The sequence below is a fragment of the Oncorhynchus kisutch genome, linkage group LG10, assembly GCF_002021735.2.
Source record: "Oncorhynchus kisutch isolate 150728-3 linkage group LG10, Okis_V2, whole genome shotgun sequence".
Taxonomy (NCBI): domain Eukaryota; kingdom Metazoa; phylum Chordata; class Actinopteri; order Salmoniformes; family Salmonidae; genus Oncorhynchus; species Oncorhynchus kisutch.
Window position 1 is genome coordinate 29,446,025 of NC_034183.2, and position 21,762 is coordinate 29,467,786.

At 42.1% G+C, this 21,762-nt stretch overlaps 1 protein-coding gene across 1 annotated transcript; it reads right to left on the bottom strand.

Moving 5' to 3' along the window:
* Window positions 1-822: 822 nt before the first annotated feature.
* Window positions 823-21,428, bottom strand: usp46 (ubiquitin specific peptidase 46). The gene is made up of 9 exons (XM_020492756.2): window positions 21,021-21,428; window positions 12,354-12,434; window positions 9,250-9,463; window positions 8,353-8,594; window positions 7,549-7,625; window positions 7,367-7,450; window positions 5,758-5,955; window positions 4,967-5,045; window positions 823-4,845 (listed from the first exon to the last, which is right to left on the bottom strand). Exons 1-9 carry the CDS (start codon window positions 21,054-21,056, stop codon window positions 4,744-4,746), a joined length of 1,113 nt encoding a protein of 370 aa, XP_020348345.1. The 5' UTR covers window positions 21,057-21,428; the 3' UTR covers window positions 823-4,743.
* Window positions 21,429-21,762: the final 334 nt, after the last annotated feature.

Consider the following 21,762-nt stretch of genomic DNA (forward strand, 5'->3'; position numbering starts at 1 on the left):
CTCCGATTGTTGACATGTATGACCAGACATAAGCACCCACCATCCACTCCCCTCACCCATCCATTTGCTTTCCTCAGAAATGCACACACACACACACGCACACACAAAAAAAACTGTTCCCAGGTCAATAAGTTACTTGTTTATACACTAGGAGGGTATAGTACTTCTTACAGAAACATCATCACCTACCAGATAGCAGGGATTCATGGAATTATGACAGGGATTTATGCAATTATTTAAATAAGTTATTTCATTGATTTATTTAATCAGTGACATATTTCCTGCCCTTGTAGCATTCATCATTAGCAGAACTCTACTGCTACATCAGAGTTAATTATGCAGATAATTATTATAATGATGTGTAATTACAATAATGTGGCAGATGCAGAGACACTCAGTGCTGTAATCATGATGAGGCAGGACCTTTGACCTCACTGACTAATCCCAGATCAGATCTGGCTTGGTTAGGCACCCTGTTCCCCATGTCTTCACTTATGCCAGACAACTTGCACTACCATGTCCTACTGACACTCATGTTTACAGAGACAGACAGACGTGAGGCTGGACAGACAGACAGACTCTCACACAATCATTCCACATAACTATACACGTATACTGTACCCACATTGTTGTGTGTGTGTGTGTGTATGTGTCGAGCTAGAGGAGGCTTGGTTTGTGTACTAGTCCTCTACACTACAATGTTTGGTGCACAGTCAGCTGTCAGAGTACATTCACTTGATCTGCAGGGAGGGAGGTAGAAAGGGACAAGGGGAGAGGGGGAGGAGACAGGGGTAAAGGGAGAACAGAGGGGGTGAGGAAGAGTGAAGAGAGAAACATTCTTTATTTCTGACTGCAGGAGGTAATTAGAGCTGGGGATGATTGAGAGGGGAACTAAATGTCCTCAGAGCTGGGGAAGGACAGAGTCAGAGTTGACTAACTCTGATACCCACAGACAAATACAACAAATATGATTTTCCGCACACGCACAGCCATGCAGAAACATACATACACACAGCCAGGCGTGTACACACACAACATACAGTAGCCCTTAAAATCATCACAATGGCAGACATTAAATATATTTTTCTGAGGCAGATGCCACCCCAAAATGCAGACCTATGGGACTGTTAGCCTGCAGAGTGGTAGGTAGCTTAGTGGTTAAGCGTGTTGGGCCAGTAACCAAAAGGTTTCTGGTTCGAATCCCATATCTGCAACAACAACAAAAAAATCTGTCAATGTGCCCTTGAACAAGGCACTTAAACCTAGTTGTGCTGGATAAGACCGGTCTACCAAAAAGAAAAAAAAGGCGATCTGCCAAAACTGATGATGTTTTGGCTTCTACAAGATGGGCTCTCAAGGGTCAGAGCTTCACTAAACACATTCCAATAAAACATACAAGGCATTCTTTCCTCATTTCCTCACCTTCGTCACAGATGGCTGTACTATAGAGTAGATGAAGGAAGGAGAAAGCAAGATGTCTAATAGTTCTGGAACATTCTCTTTCTCTATTGGAGTCTCCCCTCACAGGCTGTTGTACATTGTGTTCTGTGATGCTGCGTTCCTGTGGCTGGCTGTCACCACAGCAACACGCGCACACTGCCTGGTAAACATGATGTGACAGAGGAAGTGACCAGGTTGACAACACAGGAATGAACTGTGTGTGTAACTAAGGGGTAAAGGAAAACAACTGTGACACGACTTTGGGGATGTGAAGGACTGGCCTGGGGGTGAAGAGGATAAGAGAAGAACGAGTCAAAGGTGAGGGGGTTAAGAAATCTTTCAAAATCCAAAGAACATGACAAACTAATTCTTCACAAATCCCAGTGCCTTAGTAGATACAGTCCTTTTATTGAACAGAGGGCAAGGAACTCCAAAAAGTACTCAGACTGTGGCTCTCATTAAAGCATTTAAGCTCATCACTAGTAAAGTGCACTTTCAGTTTACAAACAACTAATTGGAATTGAGAGTAGCTAACTGGATCTCCCTTCAACTTCTCCTCTTACCAACATAGACATGCTAGTACAGTACGTATTCATCTCTAGGCACTGCACCAGAGTCCCATAGGTAGAACACTTCACATTTCTAGACTGTTGAGACCACGTTAGGAGTACAATAAGACAGTATCTGAGCGAGGGTGTGTGCAGAACAGTAATTGGAAGATTAGCACACACAGTATCTCTTCCCATCATAACGTTTAAAATGCCTCAAACAGCTCTGGCTAATTCTCTTGAACCCCAATGTGACTGGTTGTGACATTCCTTGATTGTGTAACTATTGTGTGATGAATTGATTATGTGTTTGACTGATTGTAAATCAGCTCCATATTTCTTTACAACGTTTGTTTTTATTTTCTAGTTAACTCCTCTTTCTCTTAGTGTTTTAGCTTCTAGGTTTTTAAAAATATATTTCCTACATAATGTATGTACACTTGTATCTTAGCAGAGAAAATAGTGTTCTGTAAGAGTTCCTGTCCAGTTTTGCAAGGTCATTAGTGACTCCAGATTGGCACATATTCATCATTGACTTTACCCAGTTATACTAAACAGAAGGAAATAGTCAGTTAACCATCTAGATGCTTCAACACTCTCACACATTACATGCTAACTCACATATAAAAGGAGGAGGCACACTCAACCTCACACATAACCCAAATCATCTCTACTTCTAATTTAAAGAGATTCTCCAGTACATTTGTATACTTTTTAGCCAGTAGTTCTGAAAGTAGCTCTCACGAGACAAATGTGTTCCCTGAAAATGGTGTACTACATCACATATGTGCAGATTTTACTCAAATGGCAAAGGTCTGAAGCTCATTGGCTAGAACTCGAATTGCTAGGGGGCTGTAGGAAAATGGCACAGCACAAATTCCAGAAATAATCGCATTCTTGTGGCTAATTTAGGTATAAACTACACTGACACATCCAGCCCAAAGCAGGAGGTTTAAAGAATACTTAGTAGTCGCCAAAGTTCCGGAGCATCTCTTTAAAGCGAGATGCATTTGGGTCAATATTCTTTCAGTATTACAGTGAATTAGAGTGCCATAGGACAGTCTGAGCAGCACTGAGTCTTCAAATATCTCTATATGGCCTTTGATATAGTTCTACTCTACAGTACGTGGCCCTAACCTTATGGGATGGTAAATTATCAGTCTATATAGACCACTGGTCACCTTTACACTAAACACAACTTAATAGAAGCATCTGCCAGGCACAGCTTCTGAGTAAAGACCATTGGTTCCAAGTCAAGTGCCTAACAATGGAAGGGACGAGGCTAAATAAAATGGTGATAGAACACATGTAATGACTTCAACAAAGGACTGACCAATATCAATATTCAGACTATGGCGTCACTGCAGAAGAACTAAAAGGTTCTAAGTAACATCAAACCAACGTTTGCAGTGTGTGAACTGCAGCCCCATATCGCACCTAGCAAAGGAGTTCCACCTCCGTTGATCCATCTCACACACAGATACACACGACTGGGAGGAGACCAGCTGGTAACAAAACACACCAGCATTTAATATCTATATTCGCTTTAACAGGGAAGTCAACATCTTATCAGCTCATTTCACCTCCTCCTATTGCACCGAGCTCACTGTGAAAAACAGTACAGTTCAAGGACGCCTTGAACTGTGGATTTTGACCCCTCCGTCTTACCTCATGTGGTTCTTGACAGAGCTCAGCTATCCACATACTTCAAACTAGAGCAAAAAAAAAAAGTCAAAGTTCAATTCAACCCCAGAGAGCTCTGTATGTGTATTACCTACAGGACTCTGTAAGGGGGAGACGTCACATACACAAGACAAGATGGAGTCTGACACACAATATCCTCCGCCTACCAGCACACTCAACATTACAACTCGCCAACATGAATAAAATAAGAGCAATAAATAGTGTTTTGCACAACAAGGACTAGACAGATAATGAACTGGGCATGAACTAAACCAGATTATTCTAGAGACTAGTAGAGCTGAAGTTTGTACATGCAAGGCTGGTCTTCTGTGGGACTACAATTTCTCAGCACCGCAATGAAAAGGTTTGGCTTGGTCACAACTCAAGTCAACTCGAATCCACACCAGTGTACAGCACTTTGAGATATCAGCTGATGTACGAAGGGCTATATAAATAAATTTTATATTCAGTTAACACTGAAATATGCATTTCAGCTACACCATATGCATAGACCCTCTCACACCTAGTTTAACTTTCACTTGAACTTCCATCCCAGCTCTAGCTATACCCCAGGTAGAAGACTTCTATGGGCAGGACAAATATAAGGTCACAGGATAACCCTACTAAAATTATTTATGAGCGTGTGACATTATGTGAAAATAGACATACTATACAGATATATAAAGGATACAGACTGCTGTTGGAAAGAAGATTGTATCTGTACCAGTCCAACCAGCTCTGTATGCCAGGCAGACCCCAGGAGAGTGACCCATGCTGGGACAAACAGGCATCACACACCAGCCTGTTGGATCTTCCTTTTCCCCCCTTGTTCTTGTGACTGTTTGTCTTTTTGTTGCATGTGGCTGAAGGGCAAAACGCAGTTGGCAGAGTCCTCCCAGTATGCTGAGTGCAGGGAGGGAAGGGGGTTATGGGAAATTAAGTGCAGGCAGACCCAGGGCAGGCCGTGGGATAGGGAATGGTGTTGGCACACATCTCAGACAGGGTTCAGGTAAGGGTCAAAGTTCCCATCGTTCTCTCTAAGGGGCTCTGGTTGGCTGGGTGTTTAATCCATTTACTCCCTGGACTGGTAGAAGAGGATGTATCCAGACTCAGAGTTCTTTGAGATGTCTGACGTCAGCCCATAGAACTCCTCGATGGCCTGGGCATCGATTTTCTGAACAAACCAGAGAGGGACACAACAAAATGATGAAACATGCTGTATGAGACATATAAAACAGGTGTGCTGGCCAACTAAAAATAACAGTATTACAGAAAAGTATGACTGTGACACACACCTCCACGATATCATCATCAAACAGCAGCCAGAAGCCGTGACTCTTCACTATGGTGATGTAGTGTCCTCTGTTGGGTCCACTGAGGAAGAAAGAAGGGGAAAGCAGTGATATGACAAAGTCTCTGCAAAGTACAAGGTACAAGTTTGTTTGGATACGAGTAAGTGTGTTTGCATAAGAATGTGTGTCCAAAGGTGCTGAACGTATACTGAACAAAAATATGAATGTAAAGTGTTGGTCCCATTTTTCACAAGCTGACATAAAAGATCCCAGATATTTTCCATACGAACAAAAAGCTTATTTCTCTCAGATTTTGAGAAGAAATTGGTTTGCCAGAAAATTGAATGTTAATTTCTCAACCATAAGCCGCCTCCAACGTTGTTTTAGAGAATTTGGCAGTACATTCAACCGGCCTCACAACCGCAAACCACGTGTAACCATGCCAGCCCAGGACCTCCACATCCGGCTTCTTCACTTGCGGGAAGTGGGGGTGCTGAGGAGTATTTCTGTCTGTAATAATGCCCTTTTGTGGGGAAAAGCTCATTCTGATTGGCTGTGCCTGGCTCCCCAGTGGGTGGACCTGGCTCTCAAGTGGGTGGGCCTATGCCCTGCCATGGCTGCGCCCCTGCCCAGTCATGTGAAATCCATAGATCAGGGCTTAATTAATTTTTTTAAATTGGCCGATTTCCTTCTATGAACTGTAACTCGGTAAAATCCTTGAAATTGCTGCATGTAGCGTTTATATTCTTGTTCAGTATAGAATAGACATGTGTGTATGTGTTTGTGCACCCTACCTGCCACAGTGGACGACCACAGCGACCAGGTCATACATGCGGTCGAGGTTGGTAGCGTCTCCAGAGGTGTTGAAGAGGCGGAGCTCCAGAGGGAAGACGACGCGATACGACAGCTTGGTGTATCGGTGCAGCTGCTCCATGTACTTAAACCGCTTCAGGTGCAGGGCCAGGATCATAGGCAACTTCTTAACCCGCATCCTACAGGGACACACAGGAGTTATATACAGACATAGAAAAGCAAAGAGTAAAAACACACATAAATACAGTAGCAGTCAAAAGTATGGACACACCTACTCATTCCAGGGTTTTTCTTTACTTTTACTATTTTCTACATTGTAGAATAATAGTGAAGACATCAAGACTACGAAATTACACATATGGAATCTTGTATTAACCAAAAAAAGTGTTAAGTCTCAAAGCAGCCACCCTTTTGCCTTGATGACAGCTTTGAACACTCTTGGCATTCTCTCAACCAGCTTCATGAGGTAGTCACCTGGAATGCATTTCAATTAACAGTTTTGTCTTATTAAAAGTTAATTTGTGGAATTTCTTTCCTTCTTAATGCGTTTGAGCCAATCAGTGGTGCTGTTTTTTAAATATATATTTTTTAACCTTTATTTAAACTAGGGAAGTCAGTTAAGAACAAATTCTTATTTTCAATGATGGCCTAGGAACAGTGGGTTAACTGCCTGTTCGGGGGCAGAACGACAGATTTGTACCTTGTCAGCTCGGGGATTTGAACTTGCAACCTTTTGGTTACTAGTCCAACGCTCTAACCACTAGGCTACCCTGCCACCCCCAGTTGTGCTGTGACAAGGTAGGGGTGGTATACAGAAGACAACCCTATTTGGTAAAAGACCAAGTCCATATTATGCAAAGAACAGCTCAAATAAGCAAAGAGAAACGACAGTCCATCATTACTTTAAGACATGAAGGTCAGTCAATCCGGAAAAGTTCAAGAACTTTGAAAGTTTCTTCAAGTGCAGTTGCAAAAACCATCAAGAGCTATGATGAAACTGGCTCTCATGAGAACCACCACAGGAAAGGAAGACCCTGTAGAGGATAAGTTCATTAGAGTTTCCAGCCTCAGAAATTGCAGCCCAAATAAATGCTTCACAGAGTTCAAGTAACAGACACATCTCAATATCAACTGTTCAGATGAGACAGCGTGAATCAGGCCTTCATGGTCAAATTGCTGCAAAGAAACCACTACTAAAGGACACCAATAAGTAGAAGAGACTGGCTTGGGCCAAGAAACACAAGCAATGGACATTAGACATATGTGGGAACTCCTTCAAGACTGTTGGAAAAGCATACCAGGTGAAGCTAGTTGAGAGAATGCCAAGAGTGTGCAAAGTTGTCATCAAGCCAAAGGATGGCTACTTTGAACAATATTTATATTTTCTTAAACACTTTTTTGGTTACTACATGATTCCATATGTGTTATTTCATAGTTTTGATGTCTTCACTATTATTCTACAATGTAAAAATCAATAAAAACCCTTGAATGAGTAGGTGTTCTCAAACTTTTGACTGGTGCTGTACATGAAGAGACAGATACCGCAGTCATACACACCCAATCTGAGCGGGAACAGTGTTGTGTACTGACCGTTTCTGGGCCTCCTGCTTGCTGCAGCATGCCTCACAGTAGTATTTGTATTCACTGCACAATGTCTCTGTGTTACTGAAGTCCCTGGGGAACACCACACACACAGAGGGGACTGTGTCAGTAAGCTTGATACAGGGAGTAGTTATGGTACAGAAAGATACCAGGTAACAGGTCAATAATACCTAAGACAGTGTGTTATTGATGTATTCTGCTCTACGTCCACAGACAGATCCAGGAAGTCCTCATCTTTGCTGCTCACCTGTCCGAGAGAGGGAGGGAAGGAGAAACACACAGATGAGGTGAGTCAGTGTACTTGCCTCTTCACGTGCTGAAAGGCACTCCTGCTCTGTGACCTGACCACACACTGGCACACAAGATGAGAGAGCGGGTCTGTTTGATGTATTGATAGTATGTGTCATTAAGAAGCACAGTGCCTGTAGCGTGGTGAAGAGGGTTGTTCAAGGCCATTCTCTACCTCCCTCCCTCACACTGCTCTTCCTCTCTGAGCATCAATGCCTCCTGCGTCGCAGATACAGAAGGAGAGAGTGGCAGAGTGGTAGGCCGATGCCACAGCCTGTGGGGGCTGGAGGATATCCGTCAGAGCTGAGAGCTTACTATTACAGACAGAGCTAATCCCTCTGTGGGAGACAGTCACTTAGCTATGCCCTGGTAGTCGATTGGCAAAGCATTACCAACAATGCTGAGGAAGGGGGTTGAGTTAAAAATAAAACAAGAGATACATTTCCAATCAATAAAGTATTCTTACATAAGCATTTATGTCCTACATAACTTGGTTGAATTAGGACCACCCATTTCAATCCCTGCCAGAGAACATAAAACCTTGCCTCGCAAGCTGCCTGATCTCGCGAGATTACATGACTGGTTCGCTGCACGGATGTAAGCTCATGAGATCAGGCGGCTTGCGAGGCTCCACAAAACCCACTACCCCAGAAATCCCTCTATAGGGTCTACCAGCGCTGACTCACCGTCTCACAGTTGAGGCAGCGCGTCTCATTGGTCAAAGTTCCCTGGAAGATGTCATGCACCCAGGTGGGCTCCGTGGGCTTGTTCTCGGGCTCCGTCTCCGTGGTGACCGCCGTGCCGTTGTTCTTGAGGCGGCCGTTCTGCTTCTCCTGCTTCTTCTCCTCCTGCAGGATGTCTGCCACCGTGTTCAGCAGGTAGTTGAGGAACTCATGGGCGTCCTGCTGCATGTAGTTGTCAAACAGGTCTGTAGGGGGAGACGCAGAGGACAGGGGCTTTTAGGGAAACTGTGTAGAAAGGTGATCAGTCAGTCAACAGGCCTGATCAAGGTGAATCAAGGCAGGTCAACGCACATGTATGCACACACAAATCCGATATGTGTGAAAAGTGAAATTGGAGAGCAGGAGAGAGTGAGAGTGTGACAGTAAGCAGCTGAACAGGTCCTAGTCCACATAGATGTCCATTGTTCATTCAGAGAGAGAGCTGCCTGGAGTCAGACAACAACCTGCTTCTATTCCAGGCCCATATGCTCTGAATGTCCGCACCACCACTACAACATGCACCTGCACCTTCACCCTAAAGTGATTATCACCTGACAAAAACACTTCCACTTCCCCTCTAGCCCTATCTCAATCTCCAGCTCAAAACATGCCTACTGTATCTTTCCGGAATACGGTTGATTCAAGATAACTAGTCTCAGCAGTCTGAAACCTCTAAACGCTGGTCTAAAACCGATCAACACAGTCAGTTTGTCAACCAACAACAATCATATGACAACCTATACAAAATGGTAGCTATGAGGGTATTACACTATGTAGTGTATTTGTCCCCAGCCTCAGCCCTCTCCCAGACAGTCCCTGGCAGACAGTGATTGTATTTCGGTTTGGTGTAGTCTCGCTCACCATTCTCCTTACGCAGGCGTGAGATGAACTTCTTGGGCGGGATGACTCCCACCTTTTTCTTCTGGGTGGCGATGCTGTGGAAGAGGTCTGCCAGACACGTGAGCAGGTTCTCCTTCTTCTTCTGCTGGGCCTTGTAGGCCAGCACGTTCTCCCGGAAGGGCCGGCAGAAGTACAGGGCCTGAAGCACCGAGTTACAGTAACACGTGTTGCCGAACTGAGGGGGCCAACCCGGCAGGGACAAATAGAAAAAGAGAGGGTGAGATTTCTATCACTCTGAGGACCGAAAAACGTAACATTGAAAATACGGAGAGAAGATTCATGACCGTCACCTCCAACAGAGACTTGGTGCAAAGTGAGATGAGTGTTCTCACATCTAAAAAGGGATGTGACAGCCAGACTGCACAGCTGCCATCAGATACCTGTATGAATTTTAACTTAATGTAGCCAAACTAGTCTTGGTAGCAGTCTTTTTAGCTAACATTCCACTCCTGTCACTGGTCTTTCGGGCAATCTTAGCGTTCAATATGCAGCCAGATTTACAGCACAGTTGCTGATTGGTAGTTGGAAACATTCATATTTTCCATGACAACATTATGGAACATGGGGTGCGTGCAAATTTGGTGCAATATAGAATGAGGACTTTAAGAACAACAAACAATACTATTATCACCTGCTGCGGTCATTCCCTTGTGAGAAGACAGTGTCAATGCAAGATTATGTTGTTCAAAGTGGCTCTATAGGACTCCGTAATGAGAGAAATAAATCATATGAAAAATATTAGCCAACAAGATTCAATCAAGCTACGTTTGCTTCAATTGCCTCTCATTAATGAGAGGAAATAAACGCAAAACTAGCACCTGTCGTCATTCCTCGCACATATGCTGATCATCATGACTTGCTTACATTTTAAAAATGTTACGCTCATTTCAGTTGCATTATTTGTACCCCCTCTCTTATTAAGAGATGGATTCCAGACAGGCTACTTTAGGAAACTTTCTGAACGGACATAGACGGAACGGGACGAATGAATAGTTACATATCAGGATATTTTTTTGTTGATATATGGTATCGTTATGACAATATCACAACATTATAAAAACTCCAGTATTTTCCCTTTATAGCTTGTTCTTCATCTTTTTTAATTGTTCTTTATCTCTGGCTTGCATAGCACAGGTGGTGGTCGCCTAAATTCATTCTAGTAAGCTAGGCCTAATATATAGGCTAGCATACAAGTGGTGGATTAATAGCCCAGCCTATGAATGAACTAACTTACACATCTCTGCCACTCATGGTTCCCTTCTTGCACAATTCATGCATCTCCACTGGCATCTCTCTCTTCCATCCTCTCTGTGTGCCTCTTATAGCTCTTGAACCAGTAGCCTTGCCCAATGTGATACCCAGAAGTAGCAATATATAAACTGAACAAAAGTATAAAAAGCAATATGCAACAATTTAATTGATTTTACAGTTAATATGAGGAAATCAGTCAATTTCAATAAATTGATTAGGCCCTATGGATTTCACATGACTGGGAATACAGATATGGATCTGTTGCTCACATATACCTTTAAAAAAAAAAATGGGCCTCATGATCTCGTCACGGTACTTTTGTGTATTCAAATTGCCATCGATGAAAATTGTTTTCGTTGTCCGTAGCATATGCCTGCCCATACCATAAACGCACCGCCAACATGGGGCACTCTGCTCACAACGTTGACATCAGCAAACCGCTCGCCCACACAAACCCATACACGTGGTCTGCGGTTGTGAGGCCGGTTGGACGTACTGCCAAATTCTCTGAAACGACGTTGGAGGTGGCTCATATTAGACAAATTAACATTTACTTCTCTGGAAACAGTTGTGGTGGACATTCCTGCAATCAGCATGCCTATTGCACACTCCCTCAAAACTTGAGACATCTGTGGCATTGTGATGTGTGACAAAACTGCACATTTTAGAGTGGCCTTTTATTGTCCCCAGCACAAGGTGAACCTGTGTAGTAATCATGCTGTTTAATCAGTTTATTGATATGCCACACCTGCCAGGAAGATAGATTATCTTGGCAAATGAGAAATGCTCACAAACAGGGATGTATCCAAATTTGTGCACAAAATTTGAGCCAAATAAACTTTTTGTGCGTATGGAACATTTATTTCTGCGATCTTTTATTTCAGTTCATGAAACATTTACATGTTCCTTTTATATTTTTGTTCAGTGTAGTTTGGTCACTTATTTTGAGCAAATAAAAAAATATATATATATTTGAGGAAAGAAGCACCTTGCTCTTGCTTGCTGGATATAAAATAGGCTCCAGGGTTCACAATGAACTGCTGGGGAACTTTGAATGGCAAGATCTTCTCTGCTGTATTGTGATCACATTGGCTTCTGGTAAAAATGCAATAAACAGGAATCCTCTGTTCTCTCCACGTGCAAAGTTTTTGTTTACAATTTAATGTATTACGTCAGAATGCCCATTGTTAGAATGCTACCAATCAAATGTATGAATGAATTAGAACATTTTCCGATCAGTCTAATTTGCATAAACATTGTGATTGGATGAAAGCTGTGAGGGTTTTATCAAATCAGGATCAAATCCTCTAATCTTCTCGAGCTCATTAATGATAGAATGTTCATATTTGAAGATTGCAGAAAGGCCGGTCGCTTTTGCAAATGACAGGAGTGGAAAGGAGTGGAATGTAATGGCTGAACAGAGACGGAAACCAGGCTAGCCAAACTCTGCTTGAGTATCATCAATCTCCATCTGAAGTTTTATTTAATTAAATGTTTTTTATACATACAATCCACCGGTGAACCGCTCAACATTTCATTTACATTCCAGTCATTAAACAGAAGCCATCTGAAGGGTTGGCTAACAGAGTAGTTGGGTAACATCAGGCCCTCAAAGATTTGTTTTGTTAAGCCACTAGAAATAGAATAGCAGGGAAACTGGGACAGCCAGAGACATCATTCACAAACAATGGTAGCATTACTGACAAGCCAACAAACAAAACAACCTGTTTCTCATGAAGTGTCAACACCAAGCACCTGTCCAATGGAAAACATGACTCAGTAGTGACCTAGTGGACAGAGTGAATGACACTTACGTTGACCAATCCAAAGTAGTGTTCGTTGATTGGGAACTGCTCCGGACCAATGTCTTTCTCCAGAGCAGAGGCATTGGTGCCCTGAGGGAGACCAGAGAGAGAGAACATGAGCTCAAATGTGCACCGTCTAAACATCCACATCTCCACATCATCTGGAGTGCCTTACTCACACGTCTGTTCTATCTTCTTCAGGGCTGTGTTACTTATTATGGATCCCCATTAGCTGCTGCCAATGACAGACAAAATGACAAAAAAATCCAGAAAATCACATTGTAGGATTTTTTTATGAATTGATTTGCAAATTATGGTGGAAAATAAGTATTTGGTCAATAACAAAAGTTTATCTCAATACTTTGTTATATACCCTTTGTTGGCAATGACAGAGGTCAAATGTTTTCTGTAAGTCTTCACAAGGTTTTCACACACTGTTGCTGGTATTTTGGCCCATCCCTCCATGCAGATCTCCTCTAGAGTAGTGATGTTTTTGGGGCTGTTGCTGGGCAACACAGACTTTCAACTCCCTCCAAAGTTGTTCTATGGGGTTGAGATCTGGAGACTGGCTAGGCCCCTCCAGGACCTTGAAATGCTTCTTACGAAGCCACTCCTTCGTTGCCCGGGCGGTGTGTTTGGGATCATTGTCATGCTGAAAGACCCAGCCACGTTTCATCTTCAATGCCCTTGCTGTTGGAAGGAGGTTTTCACTCAAAATCTCACGATACATGGCCCCATTCATTCTTTCCTTTACACGGATCAGTCGTCCTGGTCCCTTTGCAGAAAAACAGCCCCAAAGCATGATGTTTCCACCCTGGTGTCCTTTGACAGCTCTTTGGTCTTGGCCATAGTGGAGTTTGGAGTGTGACTGTTTGAGGTTGTGGACAGGTGTCTTTTATACTGATAACAAGTTCAAACAGGTGCCATTAAGACAGGAAACGAGTGGAGGACAGAGGAGCCTCTTAAAGAAGTTACAGGTCTGTGAGAGCCAGAAATCTTGCTTGTTTGTAGGTGACCAAATACTTATTTTCCACCATAATTTGCAAATAAATTCATTAAAAATCCTACAATGTGATTTTCTGGATTTTTTTCTTCTCATTTTGTCTGTCATAGTTGAAGTGTACCTATGATGAAAATTACAGGCCTCTCATCTTTTTAAGTGGGAGAACTTGCACAATCCATGTCTACAGTATGTGTGTATAGTGCGTATTTTGTAGTGTATGTATGGATGTGTCTGTGCCTATGATTGTTGCTTCACAGTCCCTGCTGTACCATATGGTGTATTTTAATCAATGTTTTTTAAATCTAATTTTACTGCTTGCATTAGTTACTTGATGTGGAATAGAGTTCCATGTAGTCAAGGCTCTATGTAGTACTGTGCGCCTCCAATAGTCTGTTCTGAACTTGGGGACTGTGAAGAGACCTCTGGTGGCATTTCTTGTGGGGTATGCATGGGTGTGCATTCAACATGTTACCACCGCTCACAAATACACGTAGTTATGAAGTCAATCTCTCCTCCACTTTCTGCCAGGAGAGATTGACATGCATATTATTAATGTTAGCTCTCCGTGTACATCCAAGGGCCAGACTTGTTGCCCTGTTCTGAGCCAATTGCAACTTTCCTAAGCCCCTCTTTGTGGCACCTAACCACACAACTGAACAGTAGTCCAGGTATGACAAAACTAGGGTCTGTAGCACCTACCTTGTTGATAGTGCTGTTAAAAAGGTAGAGCAGCTCTTTATTATGGACAGACTTCTCCCCATCTTAGCTACTGTTGTATAAATATGTTTTGACCATGACAGTTTACAATCCAGGGTTACTCCAAGCAGTTTAGTCACCTCATCTTGCTCAATTTCCACATTATTTATTACAATATTTAGTTGAGGTTTAGGGTTAGTGAATGATTTGTCCCAAATAAAATGCTTTAATATATATATTCTGAAACTAACTGCAGCTCTTTGATAAATGTTGCAGTCATTTCAGTCGCTGTAGTAGCTTATGTGTATAGTGTTGAGTCATCTGTATACATAGACACACTGGCTTTACTCAAAGCCGGTGGCATGTCGTTAGTAAAAAAATAATAAAGTAAGGGGCCTAGACAGCTGCCCTGGGGAATTATTGATTCTACCTGGATTACGTTGCAGAGGCTTCCATTAAAGAACACAGTCTGTTTTCTGTTAGACAGGTAAACTTTTTATCCACAATATTGCAATATAGTAAAGCCATAACACCTATATGTTTTCCCAGCAGCAGTATGATCGATAATGTCAAAAGCCAAACTGAAGTCTAACAAAACAGCCCCCTCAATCTTTTTTATCATCAATTTCTCTCAGCCAATCATCAGTCATTTGTGTAAGTGCTGTGCTTGTTGAATGTCCTTCCCTATAAGCATGCTGAAAGTCTGTTCTCAATTTGTTTACTGTAAAATAGCATTGTATCTGGTCAAACACAATTTCTAGTAGGCTTAAATTGAAGATATAGCAAATAGGAGTGGCAATATCGTCCACTATTATCCTCAGTAATTTTCCATCCAAGTTGTCAGACCCCAGTGGTTTAGCATTGTTGAAAGACAACAATAATTACTTCACTTTCTTCCACACTCACAAAATTAAAAGACTTGTCTTCCATAATTTGGTCAGATATACTTGGATGTGTAGTGTCAGCGTTTGATTCTGTCATGCTTAAGTTTGCTCATCTTGCCAATGAAAAAAGTAATTAAAGTAGTTGGCAATATCAGTGAGTTTTGTGATAAATGAGCCATCTGATTCAATGAATGATGGTGTTGAGGTTACCATTTTGCCCAAAATTTCATTTAAAAGGTGCTCCAAAGCTTTTTACAATCATTCTTTATGTCATTTATCTTTGTTTCATAGTGTCTTCTTTTCATTCAGTTTAGTCACGATTTCTCAATTTGCAGTATGTTTGCCAATCGGTTGCGCAACCAGCATTCCTTTTGCCTCATCCCTCTCAACCATACAAATGTTATTTTCCTCATCAATCCACAGGAATTTAACCCTTTTACAGTCATTTTCTAAATGGGTGCATGCTTATTAGTAACTGGGATAAGCAATTTCATAAATGTGTCAAGTGCAGCGTCTGATTGCTTGTCATTTCACACCACGGACCAACAAATATTCTTTACATCAACAACATAGGAATCACTACAAACCTTATTGTATGACCTCTTATAAACTAAATTAGGCCCAGCCTTTGGAACGTTGGTATTCATAGCTATGACTACTATATTGTGATCACTACATCTGATGAATTTAGATAAAAAGCAAAATTCTGCAGCATTAGTAAAGATGTGATCAATACATGATGATTTCATTCCTGTGCTGTTTGTAACTACCCTGGTAGATTGACTGATAACCTGAACCAGGTTGCAGGCACTAGTTACAGTTTGAAGCTTTCTCTTGAGTGGGCAGCCTGATGAAAGCCAGTCAATATTTAAATCACCCCAAAAAATATACCTTTCTGTCGATATCACAAACATTACCAAGCATTTCACACGTTATCCTGATACTGATTGTTAGAACTTGGTGGTCTATAGCAGCTCCACACCAGAACGGGCTTTAGGTGAGGCAGATGAACCTGTAGTTAAATTACTTCAAACGTATTTAACTTGAGATCCTCTAAAAGCTTTACAGAAATGTGTTTCTGAATTTAAATGGCCACACCTCCACCTTTGGTATTTCTGTATTTTCTGTAGATCTTATAACCATGTATTGCTATACTGTATCAACAAATGTATTATCTAAGTGAGTTTCAGAGATTGTCAGAATATGAATGTCGTCTGTTACTAGCAAATTATTCATTTCATGAACCTTGTTTCTTAAGCTGCATTTGTTAATGTGGGCTATTTTTTATAACTTTTCTGGGACACTTGATTGTTTTTATTGCTTTACTGGGAAGCTTAGCAGAGGCCATGCACGCCTCCAACTCAATCATCAAGTTTGCAGACGAAACTACAGTGGTAGGCTTGATTACCAACAACGACGAGACGGCCTACAGGGAGGAGGTAAGGGCCCTCGGAGCATGGTGTCAGGAAAATAACCTCACACTCAATGTCAACAAAACAAAGGAGATGACCGTGGACTTCAGGAAACAGCAGAGAGAGCAACCCCTATCCACATAGACTGGACAGTAGTGGAGAGGGTAGTAAGTTTTAAGTTCCTCTGCGTACACATCACGGACAAACTGACTTGGTCCACCCACACAGACAGTGGTTGAAGAGGCGCAGTAGCGCTGAAGCAATTCAGCTTGTCGCCAAATCGAGAGCACAATCAAGAGCATCCTGTCGGGCTGTATCACGGCCTGGTACGGCAACTGCTCCGACCACAACCGTAAGGCTCTCCAGAGGGTAGGGAGGTCTGCACAACGCATCACTGGGGGCAAACTACCTGCCCTCCAGGACACCTACACCACCCGATGTCACAGGAAGGCCATAAAGATCATCAAGGACAACAACCACCCGAGCCACTGCCTGTTCACCCCGCTATCATCCAGAAGGCGAGGTCAGTACAGGTGCATCAAAGCAGGGACCGAGAGACTGAAAAACAGCTTCTATCTCAAGGCCATCAGACTGTTAAACAGCCACCACTAACATTGAGTGGCTGCTGCCAACATACTGACTCAACTCCAGCCACTTTAATATTGGAAAAATGCATGTAAAAAATGTATCACTAGCCACTTTAAACAATGCCACTTAATATAATGTTTACATACCCTACATTACTCATCTCATATGTATATACTGTACTCTATACCATCTACTGCATCTTGCCATCTTTATGTAATACATGTATCACTAGCCACTTTAAACATTGCCACTTTTATTTTTTACATACCCCACATTACTCATCTCATATGTACAGTGCCTTGCGAAAGTATTCGCCCCCCTTGAACTTTGCGACCTTTTGCCACATTTCAGGCTTCAAACAAAGATATAAAACTATTTTTTGTGAAGAATCAACAACAAGTGGGACACAATCATGAAGTGGAACGACATTTATTGGATATTTCAAACTTTTTTAACAAATCAAAAACTGAAAAATTGGGCGTGCAAAATTATTCAGCCCCTTTACTTTCAGTGCAGCAAACTCTCTCCAGAAGTTCAGTGAGGATCTCTGAATGATCCAATGTTGACCTAAATGACTAATGATGATAAATACAATCCACCTGTGTGTAATCAAGTCTCCATACAAATGCACCTGCACTGTGATAGTCTCAGAGGTCCGTTAAAAGCGCAGAGAGCATCATGAAGAACAAGGAACACACCAGGCAGGTCCGAGATACTGTTGTGAAGAAGTTTAAAGCCGGATTTGGATACAAAAAGATTCCCAAGCTTTAAACATCCCAAGGAGCACTGTGCAAGCGATAATATTGAAATGGAAGGAGTATCAGACCACTGCAAATCTACCAAGACCTGGCCGTCCCTCTAAACTTTCAGCTCATACAAGGAGAAGACTGATCAGAGATGCAGCCAAGAGGCCCATGATCACTCTGGATGAACTGCAGAGATCTACAGCTGAGGTGGGAGACTCTGTCCATAGGACAACAATCAGTCGTATATTGCACAAATCTGGCCTTTATGGAAGAGTGGCAAGAAGAAAGCCATTTCTTAAAGATATCCATAAAAAGTGTCGTTTAAAGTTTGCCACAAGCCACCTGGGAGACACACCAAACATGTGGAAGAAGGTGCTCTGGTCAGATGAAACCAAAATTGCACTTTTTGGCAACAATGCAAAACGTTATGTTTGGCGTAAAAGCAACACAGCTCATCACCCTGAACACACCATCCCCACTGTCAAACATGGTGGTGGCAGCATCATGGTTTGGGCCTGCTTTTCTTCAGCAGGGACAGGGAAGATGGTTAAAATTGATGGGAAGATGGATGGAGCCAAATACAGGACCATTCTGGAAGAAAACCTGATGGAGTCTGCAAAAGACCTGAGACTGGGACGGAGATTTGTCTTCCAACAAGACAATGATCCAAAACATAAAGCAAAATCTACAATGGAATGGTTCAAAAATAAACATATCCAGGTGTTAGAATGGCCAAGTCAAAGTCCAGACCTGAATCCAATCGAGAATCTGTGGAAAGAACTGAAAACTGCTGTTCACAAATGCTCTCCATCCAACTTCACTGAGCTCGAGCTGTTTTGCAAGGAGGAATGGGAAAAAATTTCAGTCTCTCGATGTGCAAAACTGATAGAGACATACCCCAAGCGACTTACAGCTGTAATCGCAGCAAAAGGTGGCGCTACAAAGTATTAACTTAAGGGGGCTGAATAATTTTGCACGCCCAATTATTCCGTTTTTGATTTGTTAAAAAAGTTTGAAATATCCAATAAATGTCGTTCCACTTCATGATTGTGTCCCACTTGTTGTTGATTCTTCACAAAAAAATACAGTTTTATATCTTTATGTTTGAAGCCTGAAATGTGGCAAAAGGTCGCAAAGTTCAAGGGGGCCGAATACATTCGCAAGGCACTGTATATACTGTACTCGATACCATCTACTGCATCATGCCTATGCCGTTCTGTACCATCACTCATTCATATATCTTTATGTACATATTCTTCATCCCTTTACACTTGTGTGTATAAGGTAGTTGTGAAATTGTTAGGTTAGATTACGCGTTGGTTATTACTGCATTGTCGGAACTAGAAGCACAAGCATTTCGCTACTCTCGCATTAACATCTGCTAACCATGTATGTGACAAATAAAATTTTATTTTGATTTGATGAGGTAGACATGCTCATGTTATTTATGTTAGTGCTGGGTGAGCTGCACACATTGGACTTCCTACTAGGGCACACTGCCTCAGTGCTAAAGGTATCCCTCTGGTTCATAGGCACAAAATTACTGCAGCTAGAGAATCTGGTCAAGAACTATCTGGTCTAATAGTCATCTAGGTAAGTACAGTATATCGCAGGGAACTGACGGACCAAAGCCTCTTTATAGAGAGGTCACATGCTGCACATGTCTCTGTCTCACATAAGTCTAACCTTTGCTTCAGATATATGTGAATGCCTGGATTATTTCTGACAATGACTGCCAGTCCCCTCCAGCCTATTATAGCTTTCATGTAGCTTGCTGTTTCCCATCCCAAACCCTGCTTATTCATGCTACTGGAAATCAGGAATCCTTTGGTTTCATCATCTGACAAACTCACTACCAACCTCTTCACTCAGGGGAATAAGTATCACAATGTAAATATTCAAGAGCATTTAACATTCCGTAATGTAGTGACAGGGTACTTATCTCCTGACAGAGCCCATTGACTAACCAGAGCTCAAAGAGCTTCCAGATGAAGCCATGTCTTTGTTGAGAGAACATAGAGACTTCTGCTAGCGTTGTTTTAGTCTTAAAATTGCTGTCATTTTCTCTCAGTCAAAGCAGAACACATTGCTTTGTTGTCTCTGATTTCCATTTTGACAGAGTTCTCAATGTTGAATTTCTCATACAGACGCATGCACACACCGCTGAGCCTGCGCTTGTGTGCCAAAGTGTTTAATCAAACTAGACAACGTACACTTTCTTGTCTCATCTAAATAATAATGTCCCATCAAAGCTTACACAAACAACGGCACAAAGGAAAGTAAACAAAGACCAGATGATGATAACAGTCCCATTCAACACCAATCAAATCCTCTGCGTCACATAACATTTTTGTACTTCCAAACTTGACATCTTCCTGGACTTTTGAATCCTTATCAACAGCAGGATTCAGTAGCCTAAACACTGTTCTGGTAAAGAAAGGTAACACTAAATTAGCCTAGTGTACTTATTCCTGTGTGGAGTAATTACACAGTCATAAGGATACTGCAATGTAAAATGTTACACCGAAGGACCTCCTCTATTACGTTGAGTTAGTCAGATGCTCATCATGCCCATCAGTAATGCCCTTGGCAAGTCATCACCTCCATGTGAGACAATGAACCCAAAACATTTATATTAAGACATAGCATTGCAATCATAGAATAATTGAAATTTCATGAAGTCTCCCACCACTAACAGCTTATTACACTGCCTTCACCAATCACTGCTGTGGCTCTGCAGCAGATGCACACAGGTGTGTACAGGTGCAGCAGTGGGGATGGAACCATGTCATGAGACAGGATACTCTCTGACTGTCACTGATAATGTAATTGAGGAAGCTGACCTGAAAACTACTTTCACACAGCACATGGGTCCTTTAAATATAGATTAGCATAGTTTCGGATCTGTCATATTCCCTTTCAAGTTAACCTTAGGGATCTTTAAATTCACACGAGCCTGACACTAGAAATCAACCTGTCAAAAGGTGTCAAACCACGTCACTCACCGTACTAAGAGGTGTTTGTAAAGTGTGCACAGCAAGCTTTGTGTGACAACGTTGCTGTCTGATACCAATTTTCCTGACGTCGCCAATTGACATTGCATGTGTTTATTTGGCTAGAGTAGCTAAACATGTAGGGCTCATACTCATCATTCAAGATCAAGCTACCCTTCCGAAATGATGGACCCCCCATTCATCCCTGTCAAACAAGGACTGGTGGCTTGATTCTACAGCCGATCAGCTCGAGCTCCCAGGAGCAATTCAACCATGAACCTCTCATCATCATTACACAGACAAGGTGGCCAACGGTGACTGCAGCAGACACTCGAAGGCGCTATGGCTACTTACCATATTACAAATGGAGGCGATATTTCTGACAGTCATTTAGTTTACAGGGTCCCTCTCACCGTCATATTTATAAAATAAACATGTTTCAATGCAGGACGATACTGAGAAAAGATTAAGCTGATTCGCAGCCGCGGCTAAGGCCAGACCGCAACCACAGGGGTAAAAAACGGGCAATGTCTGTGTCGACTAGAGACCAACCCGCATGCAGTTAACACGAAATGTTAAAAAATGCAGCTTAATTTTAACGCTTTGATTACTTAATTGTCGCAGACTGCTAACGTATAATTTACCTAAAAATGACAAATGCATGAGTGACTAAACACACATGAAGTTGCGGCAGGTTGATAGCAACGGACAACAAGCTATGTAAGGAAATGTACATCCCGCCCACTTCAAAAAGCTACCGCATTTCTGTCGAATCGAGCGCTCTGATGTTTGATTGACAGAACAGACAGACTAATCAGATCCTCGGATCAGGGATTGAATGATGCAATGGATTTTGGGAGTTGTGGTGAATTTGGTACATGGTACATAGTACATAATTTACATACATCGAATAATCACATCACATTTCACACCAACTTGCCAACTTGGGTGTCTTGCTGCTCGCGTTATATTGGTTTGAATCTTAATTTATAGACATATTTGCATATTGCAAATGTTGCCATCGTCCTTTGCCATCAAAACCAGCCCATTCACAGACAGTAGGGTACATTTGGTGAAAACACCACCCCACCCCCAA

Coding starts and splice junctions, on each gene's coding strand:
- usp46 (XM_020492756.2), bottom strand. CDS start 21,056: ATGACTGTCAGAAATATCGCCTCCATTTGTAATATG. Junction 12,435..21,020: donor TCGCCTCCATTTGTAATATG/GTAAGTAGCCAT, acceptor GGTCTCCCTCAG/GGCACCAATGCCTCTGCTCT. Junction 7,626..8,352: donor GCTGCCTCAACTGTGAGACG/GTGAGTCAGCGC, acceptor TCTCTCGGACAG/GTGAGCAGCAAAGATGAGGA.